Raw genomic sequence first — 25,437 nt, 5'->3', positions numbered from 1 at the left:
GTATATATTTTTAGAGGGAATATTACTTTTTAAATCTCCGGACTTTATTGAAAATGAGTATACTATTATAAACACCAATATTGGAAAAATAATTTACTGAGGTAATATAATCAGTTAGGAAAGCACATAAGCACGGACAATATTGGTACCATATACCCATCAGATGCAACTATAATATAGGGTTGTTGCGCAACCTTAAAAGAAATGGTAAGACTAATTTTACAAAATTTAATATTGATAACATAGAACGGCCTTTAAATATACATAATACGTCAATAAAGATGAAGAACATAAACTGATAATAGTTATACTACAATTAAACATCAAAAGATATGAATGATAAATGAGGCCTCTGAAGAGCTGAACATACCTTAACTACCGCAAATAGCTCCCACTCATAAATTAAAAATATAGTCCAAAAACATAATATTTAAATCCCCAGTTAACTGTTATCCAGTAAAGTTTAGTTTATATCCATTCAAGATAAAATCTAGTCAAGGATTCTGTAAGATGAAATTATTAACACTAGTACTTTATAGTTTATTTTTAACTGGATGTAATTTCATGGAACTCAGAAAAAGTTTTGGCCCCTAAGATAGAGATTACCCTACATATAAAAAAAATTTATCACGATTTTGAGTGGTTCTGTCTTAAGTACAGTTTAATAGGCAGCAACCAATTAATACCTCTAAGTTCAGCGCTGTCTTAAGCCTTACCGGATTGTACTAAAACTAAAGAAAAATAGGAATAAAATTGTATATATGTAAATGTAAATTTAAAGGCAAAACAATAATAAAAATATAACAACAAAATAAAGAGAGAAAAATATCTAGATAAATTTGTAAATCATTGTTATTTAACTATTAACATAGTTTTATGTTTATGAAATGATGTAGTCTTTAGATATAAACACCGAGATGACCAGAGAAAGACTTAACATCATATAGACAGAATTTCACTTAAATAAATTAAATTACAAGAAAGTATGCTATATGAAAGGCTTCATTATAATTAGTTATAGTTTCTAGGAGCGACGCATAACCCTTAAAGACAAAAAAAAAATCATTTTAATTTGAACGCAACCGTTTAATCCTCAAAACAAAAAAACTTTTTACTTAAAATAATTGTTAGCAAATTCTTAACTTTAAACTTCCCCTTTTTGTATTTTTTTAACAAAAAAATTTATTAGTTTTAAGCATCTAAAAAGCTTAAAAGTTTAATGAGATTAATATATACAAATGCTTGAATAAAAGAGGAGCAGTAAAAGAATAGTATTCTCAGCAGGAGCCCTTTAAAAACTAAAGAGAAGTATTGGCCAACTCTTAAGCACATGTTCATGAGGACACGAAGATAATTAAGTTGAAAGCAAAGAAGCTACATTAGAGCTACTTGTAGCAATGAGTAAAAGACTGCATAATGGTGTGAAGTTTTAATAATATTTATAGAGAAGATGGTTTATTTTCTGTTAAAAAGTTTATTGGAATTTTTTTTTTACATTGAGATTAAATTTTTTTGTCATCAGGCTATGATTCAGGCTCTACGAATATAAGTACAGAAGAAGAAGAGGAAAGTGATATCTCATCTTTGGAAGAGGAACACACAAAAGATATCAAAAATTACAGCGATGAAGTTGAAAATGGTTTTTTACTATTATTAAAAGTCTATCTTTAAATATTTTGTTAGTATTTTTATCCATTTTTTATTTTATTATTAAACTTTTCAATAACTATAATCATATATATTGTTGCTTCATCGTTTCCTACCTTTTTTTTAAACTTAATTTTATAAGATATTACCAATGACGAAAGTGTTAAAGTTTATTTGCCTTCTGAAAAACTTAAAGAAGGCGAAGTGCTTGAATTTGATGCAGTACTTGAACTTTTTTCATTATTATATACATCCACAATTTTATTAACTTTTTTTTAGACTGCTTATGACCTTTTACAAACAATTAATGTCGAATGGCCTTGTCTTAGTTTCGATATTATCAAAGATAATCTTGGTGAAAACCGCACTGAAGTAATTTTTTTTGATTAATATATATATACGTTATTATGTATATTCTTATTAGTTCCCTTTAACATTATACTTTGCCGCTGGCACGCAAGCGGATCAGGCGGTGAATAACAAAATATTATTTATTAAACTTTCTAATTTATATAAAACAAGCAGTCAAGATGATTCGGGTTGCTTTTTTTTTTCCTAATTCTTTTATTATATAAATATAATTTTTTAGATGATGGCATTGAGTATGATGAAGTCGAAGAAGATCCCATTTTGAGAGATTCTTTTATTAAGCACCCTTTTGGAATTATTAACAGGTTATCATAACTTTCTATTTCCTTAAGGTTGATTTAATTTTTTTTTTTAAATTTAAGAATCCGTGTAGCTCCTCATAAGTCGGAAATTCTTAGCGTATGGGGAGATGACGGTTCTGTTAGAATGTAAATTTTCCTCATTTATTATTTATTATAATATATAATTACTAATAAAGTATAATATTAACTTCTAGTCAAATTTTATAGTTACAAATTTTATATATTTTTTAACATAAGTTATTTATTTTATTTAATATTTAATTTTTATTTACTAGTAAAGTTTTTTTAATTTATATTTTAAGGTTTAATGCAAGTGAGCAAATTAAATATATTGAATCTTCTACAAAAAGGGCTGCTCCCTTTAATGTAAAACCTTTATTCACTTTTTCAGGGCATCCTTGCGAAGGCAATACCTATACAACTTAATTAATTTTAATTTTTTATAGATTCAAAAATTTATTTATATATTTTGTTTGCTTTTACCTTTTAATTGTTTATAACCTTTGTTTGTATGAGATCTAAACTATAATAAATCTAATTTTGTTTTTTGAATATTTATATTTTTATTATTTTTTAATTCTTAATTTTGTATTTATATATTTATTATGTTCCTGTTTTCACAATAGTTTTTTATTATTGTTAATATTTAGGGTTCGCCATGGACTGGTCTACTGTTAAGCAAGGAAGATTTGCATCCGGGGATTGTTCTAAACAAGTTTACTTATGGGAGCCCACCGAAGATGGCTTGTGGTCCATTTGCGAAGTACTAATTAAATTAACAATGATTTATTATACGCAAATTATTTAATTTTTTTTATTTAGTATATTAATATTAATATCATTATTACTATTATTATTTCTTGTACTCAGTTTAACGTTATAATTATTATTAGCTTGAAGTTTAATTTTTAAATTATTTAATTATAATCAGGTATTATATTTATTTTTAACATTTAAATTAAATTATAATAATTATTAACATGAAGTATAATAATTAATCAAGAAATTTATTATTATTAATTTAACACAATAAAATTAAATAAGTTATTTAATATTATTAATTATTATTATTGTATTAACTTTATTGTAACCCTTAACATGAAGTGTCATTTTATTTAATTATTTTTAATTGTTTTATTATTTAATATTAATATTAATATTATTATATAAGACCCCCTTTGTTGGGCACGAGAGTTCCGTAGAAGATTTACAGTGGAGCCCCTCTGAACCAAACGCGTTAGCCTCCTGTTCAAGGCGCTTAACTTTTACTTTTTCATATCATTATTATTTTAGTGTAACAATTTTTTATACTTTTTTTAATAGTAAATTCACATTATTATATTATTAGCGATAAAACTATCAAGATCTGGGATGCCCGGCAGAAGTCTCGTTGTGCCATTTCTGTGCGTGCTCACCAGTGCGACGTTAATGTTATTTCTTGGAATAAGTAAAACATTATTATTATTATTATTATTGTTATTACTATTATTATTAAAGGCTCGTGAGTTACCTACTTGTGTCTGGAGGCGACGATGGGGAATTCAAGGTGTGGGACTTGCGCACATTCGGCGCCAAAGCGCTCCCAATTGCGACATTTAAGTGGCATACAGACGCAATTACTTCAGTGGAATGGCACCCGTGTGATGAATCCGTTCTTGCCGTCTCTGGAGCGGACGACCAGGTGGCTTTGTAATATTTTTTTTTATGAATTTATGAAAATTTCTCTTTGTAGATCAGCTTATGGGATTTGTCATTGGAGGAAGACTATGAGGTTTCTTCACCGGAAGAGCAGAGTAAAATTCCTGCGCAGCTATTGTTTGTGCATCAAGGCCAGAACCATATAAAAGAAGCGCACTGGCATCCACAGGTGCCTGGCTTGCTCGCCTCCACTGCAGCTTCGGGGATCAACGTTTTCAAGACGATTAATATTTAAAATAATTAGCTTATTGGTGGATATTTATTAAAGCACTTTTTTTATTGGCTACAAGTTATAAAATAGATAGTATAGAGAAACTCGGAAAAAAAACAAAGCAGACACGTGATTGTGATATAACTTTTGGTTGGGTGTTTGGCTTATATTGCCAATTGAAAAGTTTTCTTTATAAACTTTTTGATGACAATTATTCGTTGCTATATATATTTTAAAAGTAAATAATACATTTCTTATTATGACTTTTGAGATGAAAAAAATTTTTTTTACGATAATTGATTCATCTAAGCAGCGTAGCTATATTTCATATCTTTCTGTGTGAATAAATTTAAAGAAGCTTGCTTTTTCCGGTTTGCAAAATTTTAAGCTGTTTTTACTTCGACGCTTCTTTACCAACTTCATAACATCCTTCTTCTAACTAGCCGAACCTTTTTTTTTTGGCACTTTTTGCTGATGGCACCGGTTATAGCTATTAAAGATCATCAGCTCTGATTGTTTGAAACGTAAATATCCTACTAAACTGTTTGGAAAAATAAATAATACAAAAGTGCAAAAACTAAATAATATTAAGAATAACTTTTATTATTATTAAAAAATAATATATTATATAAAGTAATTTATAAAAAAACTATTTAAAGTATAATATTATATTAATACTTACTTTTCTAAGAGTGCGGTTTTTGATGCACAGCTAATTTTTATTTTTATAATTACAATTTGTGTAACATGAGTTAAAGCCAAAGCTAAAATTTAGGCGTATATAGCTTTTGTGAAAAAAATTTGTGAGTTTACGGGAGGCATTATTAAAAATATTGTGAAAAGGGCGGGATTAAAAATACTATCTCGGTTATAATTTTTTGTCAAGGAGGCATGAACATTTAAAAAAATTCTTATATTATACTTTATTTTAATTTTGTTAATAAGTTTTTTTTAATTTTATAATATAAGCGAGTAGCTAGTAAGACATAAATAACCCGTTGATAAGAAATTTGTCTGTGCCTTAGTATTAACGGATTAACCTTAAAACATTCTTAGCATTTTTACTAGCGCACTTTGTTCCGTAAGAAATAGTTCCTATTCCTTTTTAAATGTGAAACCGAACTACTTAATCATTAAATAGTTATTGAATTTGCTATATTATTTAGTGCCTTGAATTCTATTTCATCTCTATTTAATATGATCATAAAAACATTTTTTTATGATTATTATAATGTATGCGATGTATAACGGCATTAGAGAATTAAAAAAAATCAGTACGGTTATATGTCTAGGAAAAAAGCGAATGCCTTTATTTAATGGACAGCGCTACTTTTAGGTGTTCTTAGTTTTCTTGAAAAAGCTTGCTATTCCTAATTTTAGGTTCAATAATATATGTTCTACCATATATAAAGATTGTAATATTTTAAAAAAAGTATAAGTTGGCCTTTGGTTTTTTAATTTCTTTTTAATTAATTTATTTGAGAACGGTGTTATTTAAAAGTAAATAGTAAAATGTTGTTACTTAGATTCTCAGTTGTTAGTAAAGATTGTTATAAATTTTTAATGTCACAGAAGCCAAAAAATGAAAATCGGTTTTGGCTAATAGCAGGAGATCCTATAATATATACATCATCTTGGCACACTTCAAATGTTAGCATAAGTAAACTGCAATCACTTCAAGGTCTTAAAACTTTAGGATTACAGTAAAAATAACTAATAAGAAACGCAATTGTGCTAAGTATTACGATCTCTTTTTCTTAACCTTTCCAAGCTGATCTGTTGAATAGTTTGTTTAAATTTATATTTTTTTCAAGTTATATAAGAAAAATTTACTCCTGCTATAACTTTTTGTGATTTAAAGTAAATATCTTAAAGAAATTTGAGTGATTTTCTTACTAGACCTTCGCTTGAGTATCCCCACAATAATTTCTTTAAAAAAAATGCTCAACAAATCTTTAATCGCTTCATAAAAAGTTGGTAAATTTATATTAAAGGGCCTCTATTAACGCTGAGTCTAATTCTCTCTGAATTTTTATTTTTTTTAGGTTTTTGAAAGCTTACCTCTTTAAAAAGTTTATAATATTCCTTATCTTTGCTGTACTCTTAGCCTATTACAAAAGTGCAGGACTTTCAAAGTAAACGAACTTATAGATAAATCTGAGTAAATTCTGATAATAATGATGAGCGACTAAAAAAACCAAGGTAAAAGTTTCGTGCAAGTTCAATATATTGTATATATTGTAGAAATAAATTTACATTATAAACTGTTTAGTAAACAGTTTAATAATTATCAATATTGTGACCTACAAGAACAAGGTTTAATCGTAAAACTTAAATATAATAGTATATATAGGAAAGACTATACAGAATTTATTACTTCTTAGCTTTGGCTAAATTGTACAGAAATTTAGTTGACTATAACTATAGTACTTTTATCTATCATAATAGATGTAGTATAATACTATATTTAACACCAATAACTATTTAGAGACTTTTTTATATTAAAAAGTAATAGTTTTAACTGTAAGAGAGTGATGCTTCCATCATAAATTTTTAATTAAGTTTAAAAACTTTTTGGTACCAGTGCTTATTTTTTAACGTATTATCTATAGATTATAATTAATAAATGTAACTTTATAAATATTGCGTTCATCAAAGATATACTAATGTAGTATAAAACTTTTCTACTAGACCTTATAACATCTTAATAGATATTATATATGGTTGGTATCATTGTTTTGTGCGAACTCATAAATTTAATAGTTAATTGAGTATAATTGTATTATAAAACTTTTTTTAAACCATTAACTACTAACTTATTTTTTGTTATAAATTTATAGTTTATAAAAAAAGTTTCTATCTATAAATTATATTTGTAGTGTAAAAACTTTTTATATAAGTAATAATTTAATAACTTTTATAGTTTTAATATTATAATAAAATTAATTAGTTTACTATAAAACTTGCTCCTGCTAAAGCGGTTCATAAAATTAAAAAAATTTATAGATGTAGTATAAAAATTGTTTTGATACCAATAACTAAACGAATTTTTTTAATTAAAAAGAAAATTCAATTACTGTTTACTTTATAATTTATAAACTTAATTTAAAGGGAGGTAATGTATTTATTAGGCATCTTTAGGGGCCACGTACACTCGGGCTCAAATACATCCGACGTTATTTTTTAAAATGTGTTGGAGTTAAATCCTACAAATCACGTGTTCATACCACATGTCTACACACGCGCTTTCATCCGCTTGACTTTGTCACTTGTTTCTATGTTTGTCCCACATTTTGTACATTTGTATTTCTTCTCTGTAGGTATAATTAAATTGATTGCTCTTCTTCCCTCTTTCCAATAAAATGTTAATCCTTAAAATTAATTTGTAAAATAAATCAAAAATTTCCAAATCCTTTACAAAAACACAATAATTCAAGGCTCACGAAAAAATCTATTAATACTAGTCCAATTTGCTTCTATATTAATATACATAAGCTTAAAAAAAATTTTATAAGGAAATTCATATTAGTATAACAATAACTTAATTAATAAATTTCACTAAATAATTTTATTAATAGAAGCAAAAAAGGTTCCAACCAAAGAAATTTGTTTCCAAGTAAATTAAAATTGCCCCTTCAACTTTTGATTGCCTACAATTATACTAATAGTAACCACGAGAGCAATAATCATAGTAATAATAATAATAATAATAATAATAATAATAATAATAATAATAATAATAATAATAATAATAATAATAATAATAATAATAATAATAATAATAATAATAATAAATAATGATTCAAGCCTTGAAATAAATTCAGTGAGAGTCAATTAAATTTTTAAGGTCTACAATATAAAGAACTGTTTAAAATCTTTAAAAATTAAATTACAAAATTTACAAAAACCTAAAATATTGCCAGTAATCGTGTTTTTAATCCAAATCTACTCGCATTCATTTATATAATTTTAAAAATATATATATAAATTATTAGTAAAAAAACAAGCAGACCTTATCTTTCGGCTCGTAAGTCAGTAACAAATCATTAAAGCTATTTAAAAAAAATAAAAAAATATATAAATATAATTATTATTAAAAAAAAAGCATCAATTCCACCAAAATTAAATGAACTATTACACCAAACAGCAACAATCATGTAAACTATCGATGTAGTTGAGAATTTCCTCAAGTCCATAAACTAAATCTCTAGAAATTAAAATATAATTTATACAATTATTAAAAAAGTTAAATATAAATATTAATAAAATGTAAATATTAAAAAAATAACAAATCTTGCATGTATAACTCATTCTTCTTACTAAAAGTATTAAAAAATATATAAAAAAAGAATATCTTATATGAAAACACTTAAATTAATAAAAATTAAATAAAGGAGTTAACTTATAATTAATAAAAGCTGGATAAGAAAATAAAAAATTTGAAAAATAAAAAATTTAACTTAAATAAATTTATAAAAATTCCAAATTGAAATTAAAGAAAATAATAAAACTTGAAAGAAGTTAAAAGTATAAAAAGTTTAAACGTATAGTTTATAAATCAAAGAACTAAATAACTATTAACAAAATTTAGAAGTTTTTTAAAAAAAGATTATATTAAAATAATAATAGTTTTAATATAGAAAGTAAAAAGGTTTAAAATACGAATCTAAATATTAATTTCTAATAATAAAATAAAAATCTTTAAAAAAAATTAAATAAAAAAAATATAGTACACATAAAATAAAATAATAATAAAACTTTAAATATTTTTAAATTATAGTAAAATTTTCAAGTATAATTAATTAATAAAAAAAATTAATTGATATTTTGAAATTTAAAATTATATAAAAGATTTAATTTATATAACAATTAAAATTAATTTAAACAAAAAATAAATCTTTGATTAACTTATTAATTAATTAGCAAGCATAAATTATAAAATGTTTTTTTGTAAATATATATAAATATATTTTAAAGTTTTAAATATATATTTAGAATAAATAAAGTTTTACATATTAAAAAGAATTAAAAAAAATATAAAAAAAAATAATGTCAGAAAGTAAAAATTTTATAAAAAAAATAGAGGGAAATATAAAATTTAATACAAAAATAAAAAATATATAGAATTAAAGAATGTTTACCATAAAATTTAGATAAAAAAAAATCAAAACTCTAAATTCTATAAAATTCAATAACAAAAATAAACAAAATAATTTTTAGTATTGTAAATCAAAGGATAATAATAAAATTAATAAAAATTTAATAAGATTAAATAAAAAAAAATGTTTTACTTTTAAAAAAATTAGATTAAATAAAATTAAAACTTTATAAATTCAAAAAAAAAAACCAAATTTAAAAAGTATTTAAATTAAAGAATTGAGTGACCATAATATATTTTAAAAAAAATTAAATAATAAAAGATTAATTTTCAATAAAAAGAAACCAGTGAGTGCCACCAAATAACTCTTTCAAAGTTAATATGAACATCAATAATTATCACTAATCTTTAGTAAATGTCATAAAACTATTAATATCTTAAACCTTTTAATGCCTCTAAACTTTTCATATGTTTTTGGTAAAAAACTAAACGTATAATTTTTTTATCTAAACCATAAAATTATGTTTTACTATAAGTATATGTAAAGCTGGATCCGTGTGTAATAAGATTATAATGTATTACTCAGAGGGCCCGAGGCGTTTAAGATGTTCTTCGTAAAACTTGAAAAGCGCTAAATTTAAAATATATATACATATAAACTTTAATAGTAGGCCTAAAAAAAACTATGCTTAGGATAAATAAACTAATTAACAGTTGTAAGTGCTTTAATTTAAAAAATACTTCAAAAACGATCCGATTATATAATATTTATAAATAAATATTAAAAAATATATTTAACCCGCCATTCCAGATAAAACAGTTTCAAAATCAGACCAAATTCTTGATGCTAAATTTTTATCGTATTGCACTAATAATATAGTATGCTTCTTATGTTCGTTTAGCATGGCGAGAAGCTACAACTTTTTTAATTATTAAAAAAATTCTTGAGCTTAATAAAAGTAGATTAAAAAATTAACTACAGTCTGCACGCAAAAAAAAATGGAAAGGTAGGAAAGAGACAAAAAACAAAGTTATTAAACTGCTTTACGCCAACACAGTAAAAATAGAGTGAGGAAGAAGGCGTCTTATACCAGCCACTATGGGCTATAAAATCCAATTAAACTACTTAACCTTGTTTTTATTTAGAACCTATTGGCTATAAAATTTACCAAACTCATGTGTGTGCTCCAACCGTTACTATCTCAAACTACTGTGAATATCAAAATTTGTTCTTAGTTTGGGTAGCGTCGTGACTGTTTTATATATTTTTCATTTTTTTTTGAAGAGTTGTTTACTTTAACTTATTACACTATTACTAATGACTAATATTATAGTGGTATTAGTAAAAGTAATACTAGTATATATATTAAAATTAATAGCAACAATGGGTTATAATATAAAATTTATATTTTTAAAAGAAGTTTACTTTTTATTTTACTAACCATTGCTTTCAGTATAGTAATCTAAATGTCTTATTAAATTTTTTGACTATTGAAGTTTCGTCATTTAACACAGGCAGATTCATTTAGTAAATTAAAGGTTTCATAACGTTTCGTCTTTTCAGCTTTTTTTAAATATAAAAATATATCTATTTTTTAACTTAATATAATTACCATATATGTAAACTGAATTCGGTAACCGGTTAATTTCGTGTAAGGTAGTGGAATGTAAATAAATGCAAAAGCTTCTAATTTTTAAAAAGGTAGTTAACAGTTTTCCATGTAAAGGTTTATTCTTAAAGGTTGTCCTTAAGCGGACGGATGGCCGAGCGGTCTAAGGCGCTAGACTAAGGATCTAGTCTCTTCGGGGGCGTGGGTTCGAATCCCACTCCGTTCACTGCCACTGACTCTTTTCTATTTTCGATTAAAATTACTCTTTCACCAAAAGATTTGAGTAACGAAAATTGAATTTATTTTAAAAAAATTTTTTACTGGCTAACAATAAAAAAATTGATATAAAAAAAAAAACAATTACCTTTATACCTAAAAATTATTTTTTTCTCCACATTTGCAATTTTTGAAACTTCTGTAATGGAACATTTTTAAAACTTTACAGAACTATTGAGATTTTACTAAAACTATTAAGGGTACCTCCAAGGATTATTGTCAATTATTACTTAAAAAAGTAATTTTGTTAATAAGGGGAACTATAAATATCTTAGTAGTTTCCACTACCAACAAGCTTTGTACTATACGTTATGACATTTTATTTATTAAAAGGCGTTCGCTAAAAGTCTACAATAAAGATCAAGCATCCCTCTTAACCTGAAAAGCTGTTTTTAAATAAATATTTTATTATTATTAAATTTATAAATCAATTAAGATATGTAGATTCGAGTTAATATATTTGCCTTAGAAAAAATAGATTAGTTTTATTTGTATAAGTTAGTATCATTACAGTCCTATATAATAAGTTAAAGTTTAAAAATTATAAAGGAGTTCAGATTTATTTTTTTATATTATAAAATTGGCAAAGCTTTTAAAAATTTTTAAAAAGTGAGCTTCTCTTTAAAGGCATGCCTTAAACGACTTTTGTTGATGCAGGAGTTTGCTGAATATAAAAGTCTAACAATTTCTATTCAAATTTTTTTAGTAATTGATTATTAACACAGCTAGTTGTTATCCCATTATTAATATACTTTATTTTAAAATTCTTTTTTTTAAATAAGTACAAAAAAAATGAATTTATTCGTTTTTATATGTATATTATAAAAGAATTTTCATAATTTTTAATTAACTGAATATTAACACAATGTTCATTGTTTTCTCCTTATTAATATACTTCATACTAAAATCCTTTATTTTTGTATATTTATATATATATAATTTGCATTCTCTACTTAGTATTATTATCCGTTTTTCTTATGTAAAATATTAAAGAAATTGTTTTTCTTTTAGGTTTGCTTATGCATACTTTTTTCATGATAATAATTAATAAAACTATAAGGCTTGTAAAAAAAATTGGAAAATTTGTTTTTCTTTTACTGGCATCGCTTCTATAAAAAAAAAAGTTGTGGACTTTACTAAGTATAAAAACTATTTTTTATTTTTTTTAACAACTAAAAAAAAATTAATACACAACGATGATTACTTTTTTATCATTTATATTATATTTATTATAAAACTTTTTTTTGTTCCTTATTATTTTTATAAGTTATACCTTTTATATATTATTTCTCTATATATATAAATATTAAAATTAAAAGTTAATTTAGTATTATTAGTTGCTTTATAAATATTATAAAAAAAAGTTATTCTTTTGCTTATGAACTTCTAAACAACTAATTTTTTAACGAATAAATTTATAGAATTTAAATTAAATAAAAAATTTTTTGTAAAGAAAAACCGTTATAATAAATTTTATAAACAATTTATTTGAAAAATTCTAAAACGATTGTGAGCTTCGTTCGTTATAATTTTGAATTAAAAAGTTGTGCTGAAGCGCTTGAGAAGCTTTTATTCTTTTTTTTGGGCTAATTTGCAAGCAGCAGTAAAGCAAGTCGTACATTTCCAGCGGATAATCAATAAATAGAAGTTTTTCGCATTTCCTAATGTACTCGCACTTTTTTTTTAAAGCCAACGGGGAATTCTTTTCAAACTGAAGACCAGGAAAAGTGTAAGAAAAGGAAACATCTAAAAAAAATTAAAAATTAAAATTAACAAATTTATAAAATTGCAAACTTTTAAATATAACTATAATAAAAAATTAAAAAAAAATTAATATTTATTAAGAAATTTAGGAATTAATTTTAAACTATTGATAAACAATTTAAATGTAAATTATTTAATATTTTTTAAAAAATTAAAATTATGAAAAATTTATTATTAAAAGAATAATTTAGATTATTAATTTCAAAAAAAAAAATTTATATATAATTAATAAATTTCAAATTTGTTTCAAACTCTTATAATTAAAGTAAATTAAGTTATGTTACAAAAGTAAATCTTTTCTTCTATAAATAAATTATTGGTTATTTCTTATAAATAAGAAAAAAGTTGTAAAGAAATTAAATAAAAACTAATTTGATTTTAAATGTAAAAAATTTAATTTGGATATAAAATTTTATAATAACATTTATATGAAGTAAAATAATTATTATAGTTTTCACATGTTTATGTACAAGAAAATAATTTAATTTTAATGTATAATATTTAATTTACGTTGTTAACTTATAAAATTCTAATTAAATCATAAAATTGTATAATTATTATTTATAACTAAAATTAAATTCGTTTATAATAATAATAAATATAAAAAGATATTGACTATTATGTGTAAATTTAAAACAACCAGAATATATTCCGAACTTTTTAAAAAAAAATTCATTTTACTTTCAATAATTATAAATTTCTAAATAAATTTAAAATTATATAATTATTATTTATAAAAAAATTTAGTTCATTTATAATATAAATAAATCTAAAAATTATTGAATATTTAATAAAAAATTTATACACAACCAAAAAAATATTTTAATTTATAAAAAAAATTTTCAAGATACTTTATTAATAATTAAATAATTATAATTTAAAAAAAAATTGATTTGTTTATAATAAAACTTAGTAATAAATATAAAAGATACTGAATATTTTAGTATAAAAAATTTAAATTATTTATAGATTTATAAAATTCTTCTAAAAAAATAATTGTTTTTAAATTTAAGTTCATTTCAAAAAAAAAAGTTTATTTAGTTTATAATAATAAAAATATCTAAGAAAAGTTAAAATATAATAAAAGTTATTTTTATCGTAATTAAAATTTTCCTTTTTTCTTTAAAGAATGTTAATAACTAATAAAAAATAATAATGTTTACAAAAATTCTAAAAGAAAAATTTTTTAAAAACAATTATGAACAATTTTAAAAAAAAAAAAAATTATTGGTTATATTATAAAAAAAAGTTAACTTAAATAGTAAATTTACTTGAAATTTTTTTTTATAAATTAAATTAAAGTTAATAAAATTTGAAAGAAATTTTATACTAATTTTATTAAGTAAAAATATTAATCTAAAAAATAAAAATAATAAAGACTGAAATTAATTAATAGAAAAATTTAAAAAATTTATAAAAATTTTTAAATACTCAAAAATAAATGAAAATTTATAAAAAAAATGCTACAAACTTTTTTATTTTATATAAAAAAAGGTTATAACTTTTATAAATTTAAAATAATAATTAAAAGTAATAAATTATTTTGTTAAGAAAAAAAGAAATAATATAAAAATTCGTATTAACAAATAAATTCATCCCTTTTGGACCGCCCAGCGAAATATATTTATGATTAATAATTAAATTAATAAAGTTTAAAAATTTATAATGACAAGAACAAAAATAAAAAATATATAAAAAAATTAATAATTATTAAAACAATATATATAAAGTTAATATAAATAAAAAATAATAAAATATTAATAATAATAAAAGTAATAATAATAATAAAATTAATATAATAATAACGGTATATATAAAGTAAGATTAATAGTTCTTATATATAAATAAATATATAATAAAATTTATAAAGAAATAATAATAACAATATATAAAAATGTAAATATAATTATATAAGTGAAAAAATCATAATACTGTATATTAAAAATATAATAACTCTGATAAATAAGTAAATAATAGTAATAAACCAAAAAGTAAATATAATAAAATATATAAATTAATGGTTATAACATAAAAAAGTCTATAGAAAAATTATAATAAATAAATAAATGATAATAATAAACAAAAAGGTAAGTATAATAAAATTAATAATAATAATAATAACAATAGTAGTTATAAAATTTTTAATAACTGAAAGGTCAAAACAAATTTAACAAAATATTTTTTTTTACAAATATAATAAACAATAATATAAATATTATATTAGTAAAACTAAAAGTATTTTGAATAGCCAAATTAAACAAGAAAGAAAAAAACTCTATGCAACATTAACAGCTAATAAACGCGAAAATGAAACAAAAATTTACAAGTAATAGAAAAATTTACTTAAATGAAAATGAATAATATTAATTAATATAGTCAGTAATAAAATTTTAAATAAAAGTAAAATGGCATATAATATATTTTTTAACAAAATATTATACGCAACATTAATATGAGACTTTTAATTATTAATAAATATTTATAAATAGTTTAAAAATAGAAAAATTTATATAGTTTTTTGTTATTTATAAATGCTCTTATATGATATTAATATAAACTTAATATATTACAATATTTTATAAATAACTAAATTAAACAAGAAATTAAAATTTATATATTATTATTAAAAAACATTTTTTATTATTAACAACTCAATAAAAAATATATTTTTTCATAAATTTAAACTTTTTAAATGTAGTAAAAAACTTTAATAAAAAATATTTAAAATTAGTCCATAAAATAAAGTCGATACTAAATATTCACAAAAATAATAAAAAAGAAAAATTGCATTAAATTTGAAAAATTATATTTATACAAAAAAATATTATTAAAAACGCTATAAATAATTATTTTAATACTTAAATTGTTTTAATATTAACAATAGAAGGCTTTAAAATTAAAAATTATTAAAAGGCATTAATAATTTTTGATATTTACATTAACTCTTTTATTAATAAATTGATCGTCCACATATTATAAATAATTCAAAGAAAAAGGCTAGAAAAGTCTTTTTCCAACTTTGCTTTAAATATAATTATAGAATTATAAAAATTCATTATTTCCTACTATGAAAAATTATAACTTCTTATTTTTATACATTATAAAAATTTACTAAACATTATTTATAATATATAAATAATATTTTAAAAAAGTTAATATTTAAACATGTATAAAGTTTATGTTGTAGTTATACTTTAATAATAATAATAATTAAAAAAATTTAAAAAATATACTTGTTATTCTTAAAATTTGGATAAATTTTTTTTAATATTCTTATACATAAACTTATTATTAATATTAATAATTAAAAAAATTAAAAAATTAAATTTTTTGTTATTATTTCATAATATATATTATAATTTTTATTTAAAAAAAAAAAATTTAAAAAAGTTACAAAAGTTGTTGTAAGTTGTTACATATACTTTACAACAAAAAAAATCTATAAATTTTATTATTTCAAAAATTTTTTTTTTGGTACAAATAGTTATCATTTATTACTGAAAATACAAAAATATACTTTAAAAAACCTTAATTAAAGATAAAGAAAAGTTTACTTATCGTAAATTATTAATATTTTATTAATTAATAAAAAAAAAAACTACACTAATCTATTATAACATTTTTTATAAGTGTTTTAAATTTTTATTTAAAAAACTTTACTTAATAATTAATAAGTAAATTATTAAATAACAGAAATAATAAACTTTTCTACTATATTATTTTTCAATTTTATAATTATATAATTTTCTAAAAACTTTCTTTAATAGTAACTACAAAATATATTATTAAATAATAAAATCCTAAACTTTTTTACTAATTTTTTTTTTAAATTTATAATTAAAATTTTTTTTAAACATTTTTTAGTAAAACTAATCTATTATTATTAAATGTAAAAATTACGAAACTATTTACTACAAAGTTTACTTTTATGTTATATTTAATAACTATAATAATTAAATATTTGAATAAAAGAAATAAATTAAATAAAATATTTATTAGTAAAATATATTTTATATTTTTTACTTAAAAGTTAACAATAAATTATAAATTTAAACCTAAATTTTTAGACTTAAAAATAATTTTATAAATTTTTTCAAGTTTACTAGTCCTAAACCCCAAAACTCATATATACTGTAAACTATAGGTTGTATAATATAGTATGAGGTATATTATAGAAATGAAGATTACTCTGTGGTATAGAGGAGTTTAGTTTTTTTAATTTACTTTATTATTTGAATTGTTATAATATTTTATAGTCTTTAGATCGACATTTCGTAGTATTTTTTTATAACATTTTTTATTTTTCTTGTATTGTTTTTTGATTTGCGTATTGGGTACACCCTTAATAGTTTGTCTTTTGTTATAAATAAATGCGCCGCACCCAAAGCGAAAACAACACCTATATAATAATAATAATAATAATAATAATAATAATAATAATAATAATAATAATAATAAGTCGTGCGCGCGTTATTCCTTCTACTTATAACAATTAGCCATCGAGGGTTGAGCCCAAAATTTAAAAAAAAAACAAAGTTTTATGCCATTTTTTATAAATTTTTAGGCAAACAAAAAAAATTAGTTTAACTTTTATAATTTATTAGAATAAATTTAAATATTATAACAAAACTCATTTAAGAAAATATTTTAAATTTGTAAGAGAACTTTTAAAAAATTATTAAGCCGAATTTTAATTTATTTTTTACAGCAAATTTTTTTACTAAAAAATTTCGATACCAATTTATTCGTTTATTAAATTTTTTTTTAGATATATAATAAAAAAAAAAAAATTAATAATAAAATATTCTTTAAAAAAAAAAACTTTTTTTTCCTGTTATATTTACTTACAGCCTTTACAAAGCAAATTTATTTTTATAATTTATTAAATTAATTTTACTAAATACTTACTGCAAAATAAATTAAAAAATTTTAGAAAAAATTATTTTAAAAAGTTCTTTAAATGAAATTTTTAAAGGTAATTTTTTTTTACAGAAGTTACAAAGCAAATTTAATTTTTTTAATCGTATATTAAATCGTTTTTAATATTATCTACAAAATAAACTGAAAAATATAAAATAAAAAAAAATTATAAAAATTTTATAATTAAGAAAAATCCTTTTTAAAAAACTTTTTATAATAAAAATTTTTTCTGTTATTTTTTTTTACAGTATTTATTAAATATTTACAACAAAAAAACTAAAAAATTTTATAATTAAAAAAAACGAAACTTTTCAAGTCAATTTTTTTAATTTTTTTTCAGTATATATCATAGAATTTTATAACATTTCTTAATTAAAATTCTCTAAAAAAAACTTTTTAAGATGAGTTATTTTTAATATATTTTAGTGTAGCATTCTTCAAGCAAACAAAAAAAATTTTACATAAATTAAATAATTTATAAATATATTTTAATCATTACTACAAAATAATTCATGTAATTTACAATATTAATAAATTATAAAATTATATTAAAAGGACTTCTTTGAAAATTTTTTATGCTTAATTTTTTTTTTGCATTCATTTTTTGCTGCTTTTATAAAGCAAACAAAAATCTTAAATATAATTTTTATATTTATTAATTGTTTTTTAAAATTCGCTACAAATCAAACCACAAATATATATATAAAAAAATATTTATAAAATTTTAATCAACTTTTTAGGTTGAATTTATTTTAAGGCATCCACAAGGAAAACGAAAATTTTGATATAAATTTTTTTTAATTTTTTATAACAGAATATAAGAAATTTATTTAATTTTAAAATTAAAAAAAATTCTAAAAATTAAAATAAAAAACTTTTTACGCCAATTTTTATTACTGTATTATTATTTATATTTTTTACAGCGTTCGCATGTAAACGTATAAAAAAAAGTCAAACTCAAGTCGTTGCTGGCCTCTTCGAAGGCAACCGGGCCTAAAAGGCGAATCATATCGAAAATCTCCTCGTTGGCTTCAGAATAATATGGATAACGGCCGCTAGTTTTTAGTGAAAAAAAATTATATTAATATAAAATTAATTATTATAATATTTTTATTACAAAAATGATTCATTTTTATAAGTACTAACGTTTTTTTTAAAAAATAATTAAGTAAAAAAAAAAATAAATGTTTAATCAAACAATGAATAAAAATACACAACAAAAGATTTTGTTAAAAATATAGTGAAGATAGTAAAATAAACCAAATCACTGTAAGACATTAAGAAAAAAAAAATAGTACATACGAAAATGGGTTTTTAAAGAATTTTTTAATAATATACGAAAAGCGATTTATAACAAAATTTATTTGTTATTTTAAGATTAGATAAGAAACTTTTTTTTAATTATAAATTTATTCGTTAAACAAATAAATTTTTATAAAAATATAATCTTATATATAATATAATGGTTTTTATAAAATTTGATGGTTATATATAAAAAGTGGATTTAAATAATATTTTAATTATGATTATAATTTTTCACAATTATGTTAAAAAAATTTTGAAAATTTATTCGTTAGAAAAATTACTTAATGGAAAAAGTAAATAAGAAAAAATTTTATTTTATAAATTTCATTATAAAAATTTGGAAAAGTGGTTATAATTTTGAATTTATTTTTTTATACAATAAAATAATAAAGTGAGTAAAAGTTTATAATTATAACAATTTTATTTATATATAAAAATTAATAATAGTGCAGAAAAAAATATATTTTTAAGAACTTCTATTATAAGAAATATATAAAAAGCGAAATTTGTCATTATTTTTAAATAATTATAAAAGGAAAAGTTTAAAATTATAATAACTATTTTAAATATTTAGTAATAAAAAATATGGAAAAGCAATTTTTATTAAAATTATTAATTTTATTTAGTTTTCTATAAAAAAAAAGTAAAACTTTATATTTACTAACAACTTTGTCAATAAAAAGGTTAAAAGAAATTAATGTTTTCAATTTTTATATATTAAAAAAAAAAAGTAAACAATTGTATAAATAAATAGGCTTATTAAGAATTTTAATTTAAAAAAATATATAGAAAAGCGATTGTGAAGAAGTGAATATATAATACAACTTTTTATATATAAAAATAAGGAAAATAAAAGTTTAATAACTAGTAATATTAAAAAAAAAGTTTTATAAACATGAAAAAAAATTTAGAATAAATTTATTAGTTAAAAATATCGTAAAACCAAATTTTTTATATAATAATTATTATATTTACTAGTAAATTTTTAATTTTGAAAAATAATTTAAATATAGTTTTACCATAAATAATAGTAATCTGGAAATAAAAAATTATTTTATAAGTAATACAAAAATAAAAATTTTTTTTAATGCTTTAAAAGCAGTAAAATATTACTATAAAATATTTAAAAATAATTTGGTATATAATTATAAAAATGGGAATTATAGAAAAAATAAAGTTTTAGAAATATAATATATAATTAATATTTTATATAAAAAAAATTATATACAAAAAAGTTATAAATTATAACTTTTAAAGAAATTTGAAGTTATATAAAAAGATTGAATAAATAATGGTGATTACTTTAAAAATTCAGTTTCTGAATAAATTTTGCAATTTCCTAATTTATAATATTTCTTAAAAAAATATATTGTATTATTAGTAGATATTATAGAAAATTCACTAGGTTTTATAATAATTTAAGAATTTTCATATTATTATAATTTTTATAAAGTTCAATTATTATTAAATTTTTTATCAAGTTTCTTTTATTAATAATAATTATAATAATATTTTAAATATTCAAATGTTTATTAATACATTTAAAACAGTTTACAATATTGTTATAAGTTTTAAAAAGTTCATTTACAACATAATTTTTAAATAAAGTTTAAGAAATTAATTAAAATATTTTAAAAATTCAAAAGTTTAATAATGAAGTTAAAAATTTACTTATTACTATAGTTTAAAATTAACTATAAAATTGTGAAAATTCAAAAGTTTAATCAAGATTTAACAATTTACTTATTATAATTATTTTTTTATTTTATAATAAAAAAAGAAAAAGTGACTATACAACAATTATTTATTAATTTTACTAATAACAGAATTTAAAATATTTAATAATAGCTTTAATAATTTATTAATTATAAATATAAAAATTTACATAAATATATTAATATGTATCTATATGTATCTATAAGATTATAGAAAATATTAACAGTTTACTGATTATTATAAAAAAAACTTCAAGAGTTTATATTTATGGCTTGCCTGGCAATACAAAATAATATAATTCCGGCAGCCCAAACATCAGCGGCTTTATAAAAATAATAATAATAAGAAGTTGTAAAAAAAAAATTGAAAAACATTAATAATATATAAATATGACAGAAATAATATAAATATATTAATATTAATATAAAAGAAGCATATATATGAAACGGAAATAAAATTAATAAAGTAATAACAAAAATATATAAAAAGTATAAAAATGTGGAACAAAAATTATGTGTATGTATAGTTAAAAAAAAACATGTAAAAGTATGGAATATAAGACAAAATTAATATAAGTATAGTGAAAATAAAATAATAATAGAAGTATAAATATATAAATCAAAATATAAATTTAGTAACAAAATTATTATAAAAGTACAAAAATATAAATAAATATATATATAGCAACAATAATAATAAATAAGTATAAAAATAAGGATCGAAATAATATAAATATAGTAATAATAACAATATAAAAAAAATAAAAAAATATTAACCAAAGAATAATCTAGAGATAGTAATAATAGTAATAATATAAAACAAATACAACGTAAGGATAATAGTATAAAAATGGAACAGATTTAATAAAAATATAGTATTAATTGTTAATAAAAAAATATTGCTTTCTAAAATAAAAATTATTAATGTATAAATAAAGTATAATGAATATATAATAATGAAAAGTATAAAGTTATTAATAATTTTAAGCATTTCCTTATTTATAAAAAATATATTAATATAATATTTAAACTAAAAGAACAATAAAAAATGATTTTATAAATAAATAATATACAACAAAATTATGAGATAGTAATAATAATTAATAAATAACAGAATATAAAAGTATTATAATATATTAATATAATAAAAGATGTTATTAAAAGAAAAAAATAATAAGTAAAAAAAAATAATTATTATATTTAATAAAAATCATAATGATAGTATAAAGTAACAATAGTCATAACTTAACTTCATAAAAGATTTCAAATAATTTTTTTTAAAAAAATAAAAGTAATAATAATAAGTAAAGAACAGCTAAAGTATAAGATCAAAGCAATAATAACAAACAAATTTTTTAAAAAAATGATCTATAGAAAATTATTATAAATTTTAATATAAACTTCAAAATATAACAAAAAAATAATATCAAGAAAAACTATTATAAGTTTTATTAAATTGTTTTCTTTATAATATAATAAATTAATACAAGTTAAGTAAGAATACGATAATAAATAAAACAACCAAATTTATATAAAGAAGTATATATAAAAATATAAAATTATATTAATAAAACTTTTTTAAGTGACTTAGCGTTTATATTCTTTAAAGTACCGCTAAAAAATAAAGCGCGTGCATCGTAATAAAAATAGTAACGTACAAAAGCATAGAAAATTATATTACTTTATTATTATAAAGCCTTCATATATATAAAAAATAATAAAGTAGAAAAGCATAAAAATATATTTTATAATAATTGCCAAAAAACAAATATATGAAAGTAGAAAAATAAATTTGTAACTAAAAATAATAATATATAAAAGCATATATAACTTTTATATATAAAATAGTAACAAAGATAAATGAAGTATATATGATATATATAAATAAATAAATATAAACAATAAAATTAAAAAGTTATATAATAATTTTATTGTAATTAAATAATTATCATTATTATAAATTATATTCTATTTTTTTAGTAAGTATAATAAAAGCTATACTAAATAAATATATAAAGAGAATAATGAAAAAGTTATATAATCATTTTGTAGTAAATAAAATAATTATAGTTAATGTTACTAAAATTTAATATAAATATACTTTTAATAGTATAATAAAAGGTATAACTGATAAATACATAAATAGAATAATATTAAAGTTATATAAAATATTTGTGGAATTAATATAATTAGTATTGGAAATAGTATTATAAATAAATAAATGATAAACAGTTTAAATGAGTTATTTAATAATTTTATTGTATTAATTAGTAGTATAAGTATATATAAAAATAAAATATATATTATTAATAAAACAATAAAAAATAGTATAAATAAATAATAGACAGTATAACTAAGAAGCTTTATAAAAATTTGTAATAAGATGATTATTATTGTAAATACATAATAAAAAAAATAAAATACCATTACCTTAAAATTATAGATAAAGAAATATATCATTAATAGTATAATAAAAAAGTTATATGATAAATATGTTGAAAAAAAATTATTGGTTATTGAACGGATATACATATAAATATATATATATATATATAAAATTTACATATAAAAAAATTAAAAAAAATATCAATATAAAAAGATTTATAATAATAATCATAATTATATAATAAAAATATTATGTAATAGATATATAGAATAGTTACAAACCGGTAGTTATCGTTTCTCCCGGGATAAGTTGTTCAGGCGATCTGTAGCCACGTGTGCCAGCATTTTGAATTGTGGGGGCGGTCTATGCATTATTTTTTTTTTACATTTTTATTAAAAGTGTCATTATAAAACCTTTCATCATTCAAAAGAAATCCACATTTTCCAATGGTAACGGGGATTTTTAGGGGCTTTTTAATTCTTTTTTGGATTTTGTTGTTACTATTAAGATAATAATAAAAAATAATAAAAATAGTTAAAAATGTAATATAAATAAAAAAAATTAATAAAATAAATCTGTCTGAAAGTTAAAGATTATTATCTTTATGTGAATTTATTAAATAAAAATAAAAGAAAATTTTTAAATTTCTTTAAATTTCTTTTTTAAACATTTATATAAAATTTTATAAAAACTAATAAAAATATAAAAGACACTTCGGCTTTTTAAATAATATGTGAGTATTGCAAGCAAGTGCGCCAAGTAACTGTTTTTTTTATAAATAAAATTTTATAAGTTTTAAAAAAATGTTTTATTAAAATCTAATAGTAATTTTATTATATAAAATAACAGTTTTAAGTTAATATACGACAGACAATAACAATATTATGTTAATTTTAAAGTTAAAATTTTATACTACTAAAAAAACTATTACAATGAAATAATTACTAGCTGTGAAATTAACAGGGACAAGTATATATAACTAAAGCCTTAATATGAATGAATATAATTATATACATATAATATCATAGTTAACTATAAAAAAGGGGGTAAATAAAAGTTAATGAAAACATTAAATATGCGAGATAGTATTACCTTTATAAACTTTTTTATACTGTAAATATAAGCTATAAACAAAAAGTTTTACTATATTATCAAAAACTTAATGATTATAATAAACCAATCAAAATTTTCCCTAAAAAATACCTTCCAATCATCTTATTAGAATCGTTAAAATTTCCACCGCTGCTGGCAGTGTAACTTTTACATGAAGAGCTGCAAGTTTTTAAACAGCCGTTGCTGGTGCTGCTGCTATGGCAAGTGTCGCTCGTGCTTTTTTTCCCAGTAAAGTTAGTAACTCGTGCTCGTAAAGTATCTTTATTTAAAAATAAATAATAAAAATTAAGAAAAAACAATAAAGTAAAAATACATAAAACTTAAGAACCAGGAATGTTAAAACTTTGAGAAGTTTTACGCACACGGCTGGGTTGATCTCGGCGTTTATAATATTCAGGATAACTGCTCGTTGAGGTTAAACCGTAAGAATGCTCTAATTAACAAATTGTATTATATAAAGTCATTAAAATAAATTCTGTAATTTTATAGTTATATTTTTTAAGGGCTTCTCGTTTATAAATATCTAAATACTTACTATGTGCTAGCAAGTTTAGAAAAATTTTCAACTTACCGTTTGGAAACGATAATCTTTGAAGATGGTGGAGGCCGTCTTTGTGTGATAAACCAAAGTCTATTAACGTTGACTTTTTTGTTTCACGATGGTATCTTAAAGGAATTAACTTTAATATTAACGCCAATAACCTTAAATATTTATAAAATTCTTTCAAATTAATTTTACTACAAAGTTATATTAATCTAAAAATTATTCGAAATATGGTTTGAATTTTAAAGTAAAGGAATATCTGAAACTTTGTAGTCTTACCTTGTAATGTACGTTTACATAAAAAAAATATTTTTAAAAAAATTATTGTACTTTTTAAAAAAAATAATTATTTAATAGTAAAACAAACAAAGGAAAATGGGACCACATAATAGAAAAGCTAATTTTCTATGCATATAAAATCACTATACTAATTAACTTCGTAAATACTACAAAGCTTTTTTAATAATTGTTATCACTTT

At 19.6% G+C, this 25,437-nt stretch overlaps 2 protein-coding genes, 1 long non-coding RNA gene and 1 other non-coding gene across 4 annotated transcripts; 3 read left to right on the top strand and 1 right to left on the bottom strand.

The window, feature by feature from the left end:
- Nucleotides 1-1,533: 1,533 nt before the first annotated feature.
- Nucleotides 1,534-2,141, top strand: LOC135121672 (uncharacterized). Its single transcript, XR_010279084.1, has 4 exons — nucleotides 1,534-1,639; nucleotides 1,790-1,869; nucleotides 1,927-2,019; nucleotides 2,072-2,141. It is a non-coding gene; the product is annotated as an uncharacterized LOC135121672 (long non-coding RNA).
- An 834-nt stretch (nucleotides 2,142-2,975) lies between these two features.
- On the top strand, nucleotides 2,976-4,307 carry LOC135121670 (glutamate-rich WD repeat-containing protein 1-like). The gene is made up of 5 exons (XM_064045962.1): nucleotides 2,976-3,081; nucleotides 3,490-3,572; nucleotides 3,667-3,765; nucleotides 3,816-3,999; nucleotides 4,051-4,307. Exons 1-5 carry the CDS (start codon nucleotides 2,977-2,979, stop codon nucleotides 4,249-4,251), a joined length of 672 nt encoding a protein of 223 aa, XP_063902032.1. The 5' UTR covers nucleotide 2,976; the 3' UTR covers nucleotides 4,252-4,307.
- Nucleotides 4,308-8,033: 3,726 nt separating this feature from the next.
- Nucleotides 8,034-10,198, bottom strand: LOC135121666 (enhancer of rudimentary homolog). Its single transcript, XM_064045960.1, has 6 exons — nucleotides 10,125-10,198; nucleotides 9,908-9,956; nucleotides 8,366-8,434; nucleotides 8,240-8,279; nucleotides 8,136-8,172; nucleotides 8,034-8,076 (listed from the first exon to the last, which is right to left on the bottom strand). Exons 1-6 carry the CDS (start codon nucleotides 10,129-10,131, stop codon nucleotides 8,048-8,050), a joined length of 231 nt encoding a protein of 76 aa, XP_063902030.1. The 5' UTR covers nucleotides 10,132-10,198; the 3' UTR covers nucleotides 8,034-8,047.
- Nucleotides 10,199-11,079: 881 nt separating this feature from the next.
- Nucleotides 11,080-11,161, top strand: Trnal-aag (transfer RNA leucine (anticodon AAG)). The gene has a single exon. It is a non-coding gene; the product is annotated as a tRNA-Leu (tRNA).
- Nucleotides 11,162-25,437: the final 14,276 nt, after the last annotated feature.

This window comes from Zophobas morio, unplaced genomic scaffold (genome assembly GCF_036711695.1).
Source record: "Zophobas morio isolate AGI-343-1 ecotype UQ-CSIRO unplaced genomic scaffold, CSIRO_AGI_Zmor_V1 ptg000657l, whole genome shotgun sequence".
NCBI lineage: Eukaryota > Metazoa > Arthropoda > Insecta > Coleoptera > Tenebrionidae > Zophobas > Zophobas morio.
The sequence above is the reverse complement of the archived record's forward strand: the minus strand, read 5'-3'. Positions and strand labels throughout refer to the sequence as shown.

Bases quoted from the DNA above. Each gene is read 5' to 3' on its own strand.
- LOC135121666 (XM_064045960.1), bottom strand. The intron at 8,173-8,239 runs GTCTGCTTGTTT...GAATGCGAGTAG, and splicing joins CTTACGAGCCGAAAGATAAG to ATTTGGATTAAAAACACGAT. The intron at 8,077-8,135 runs GTTTTTGTAAAT...TTTATATTGTAG, and splicing joins GATTACTGGCAATATTTTAG to ACCTTAAAAATTTAATTGAC.
- LOC135121670 (XM_064045962.1), top strand. From the start codon at position 2,977: ATGGACTGGTCTACTGTTAAGCAAGGAAGATTTGCATCCGGGGATTGT. The intron at 3,573-3,666 runs GCGCTTAACTTT...TTATATTATTAG, and splicing joins GCGTTAGCCTCCTGTTCAAG to CGATAAAACTATCAAGATCT. The intron at 4,000-4,050 runs GTGGCTTTGTAA...TTCTCTTTGTAG, and splicing joins TCTCTGGAGCGGACGACCAG to ATCAGCTTATGGGATTTGTC.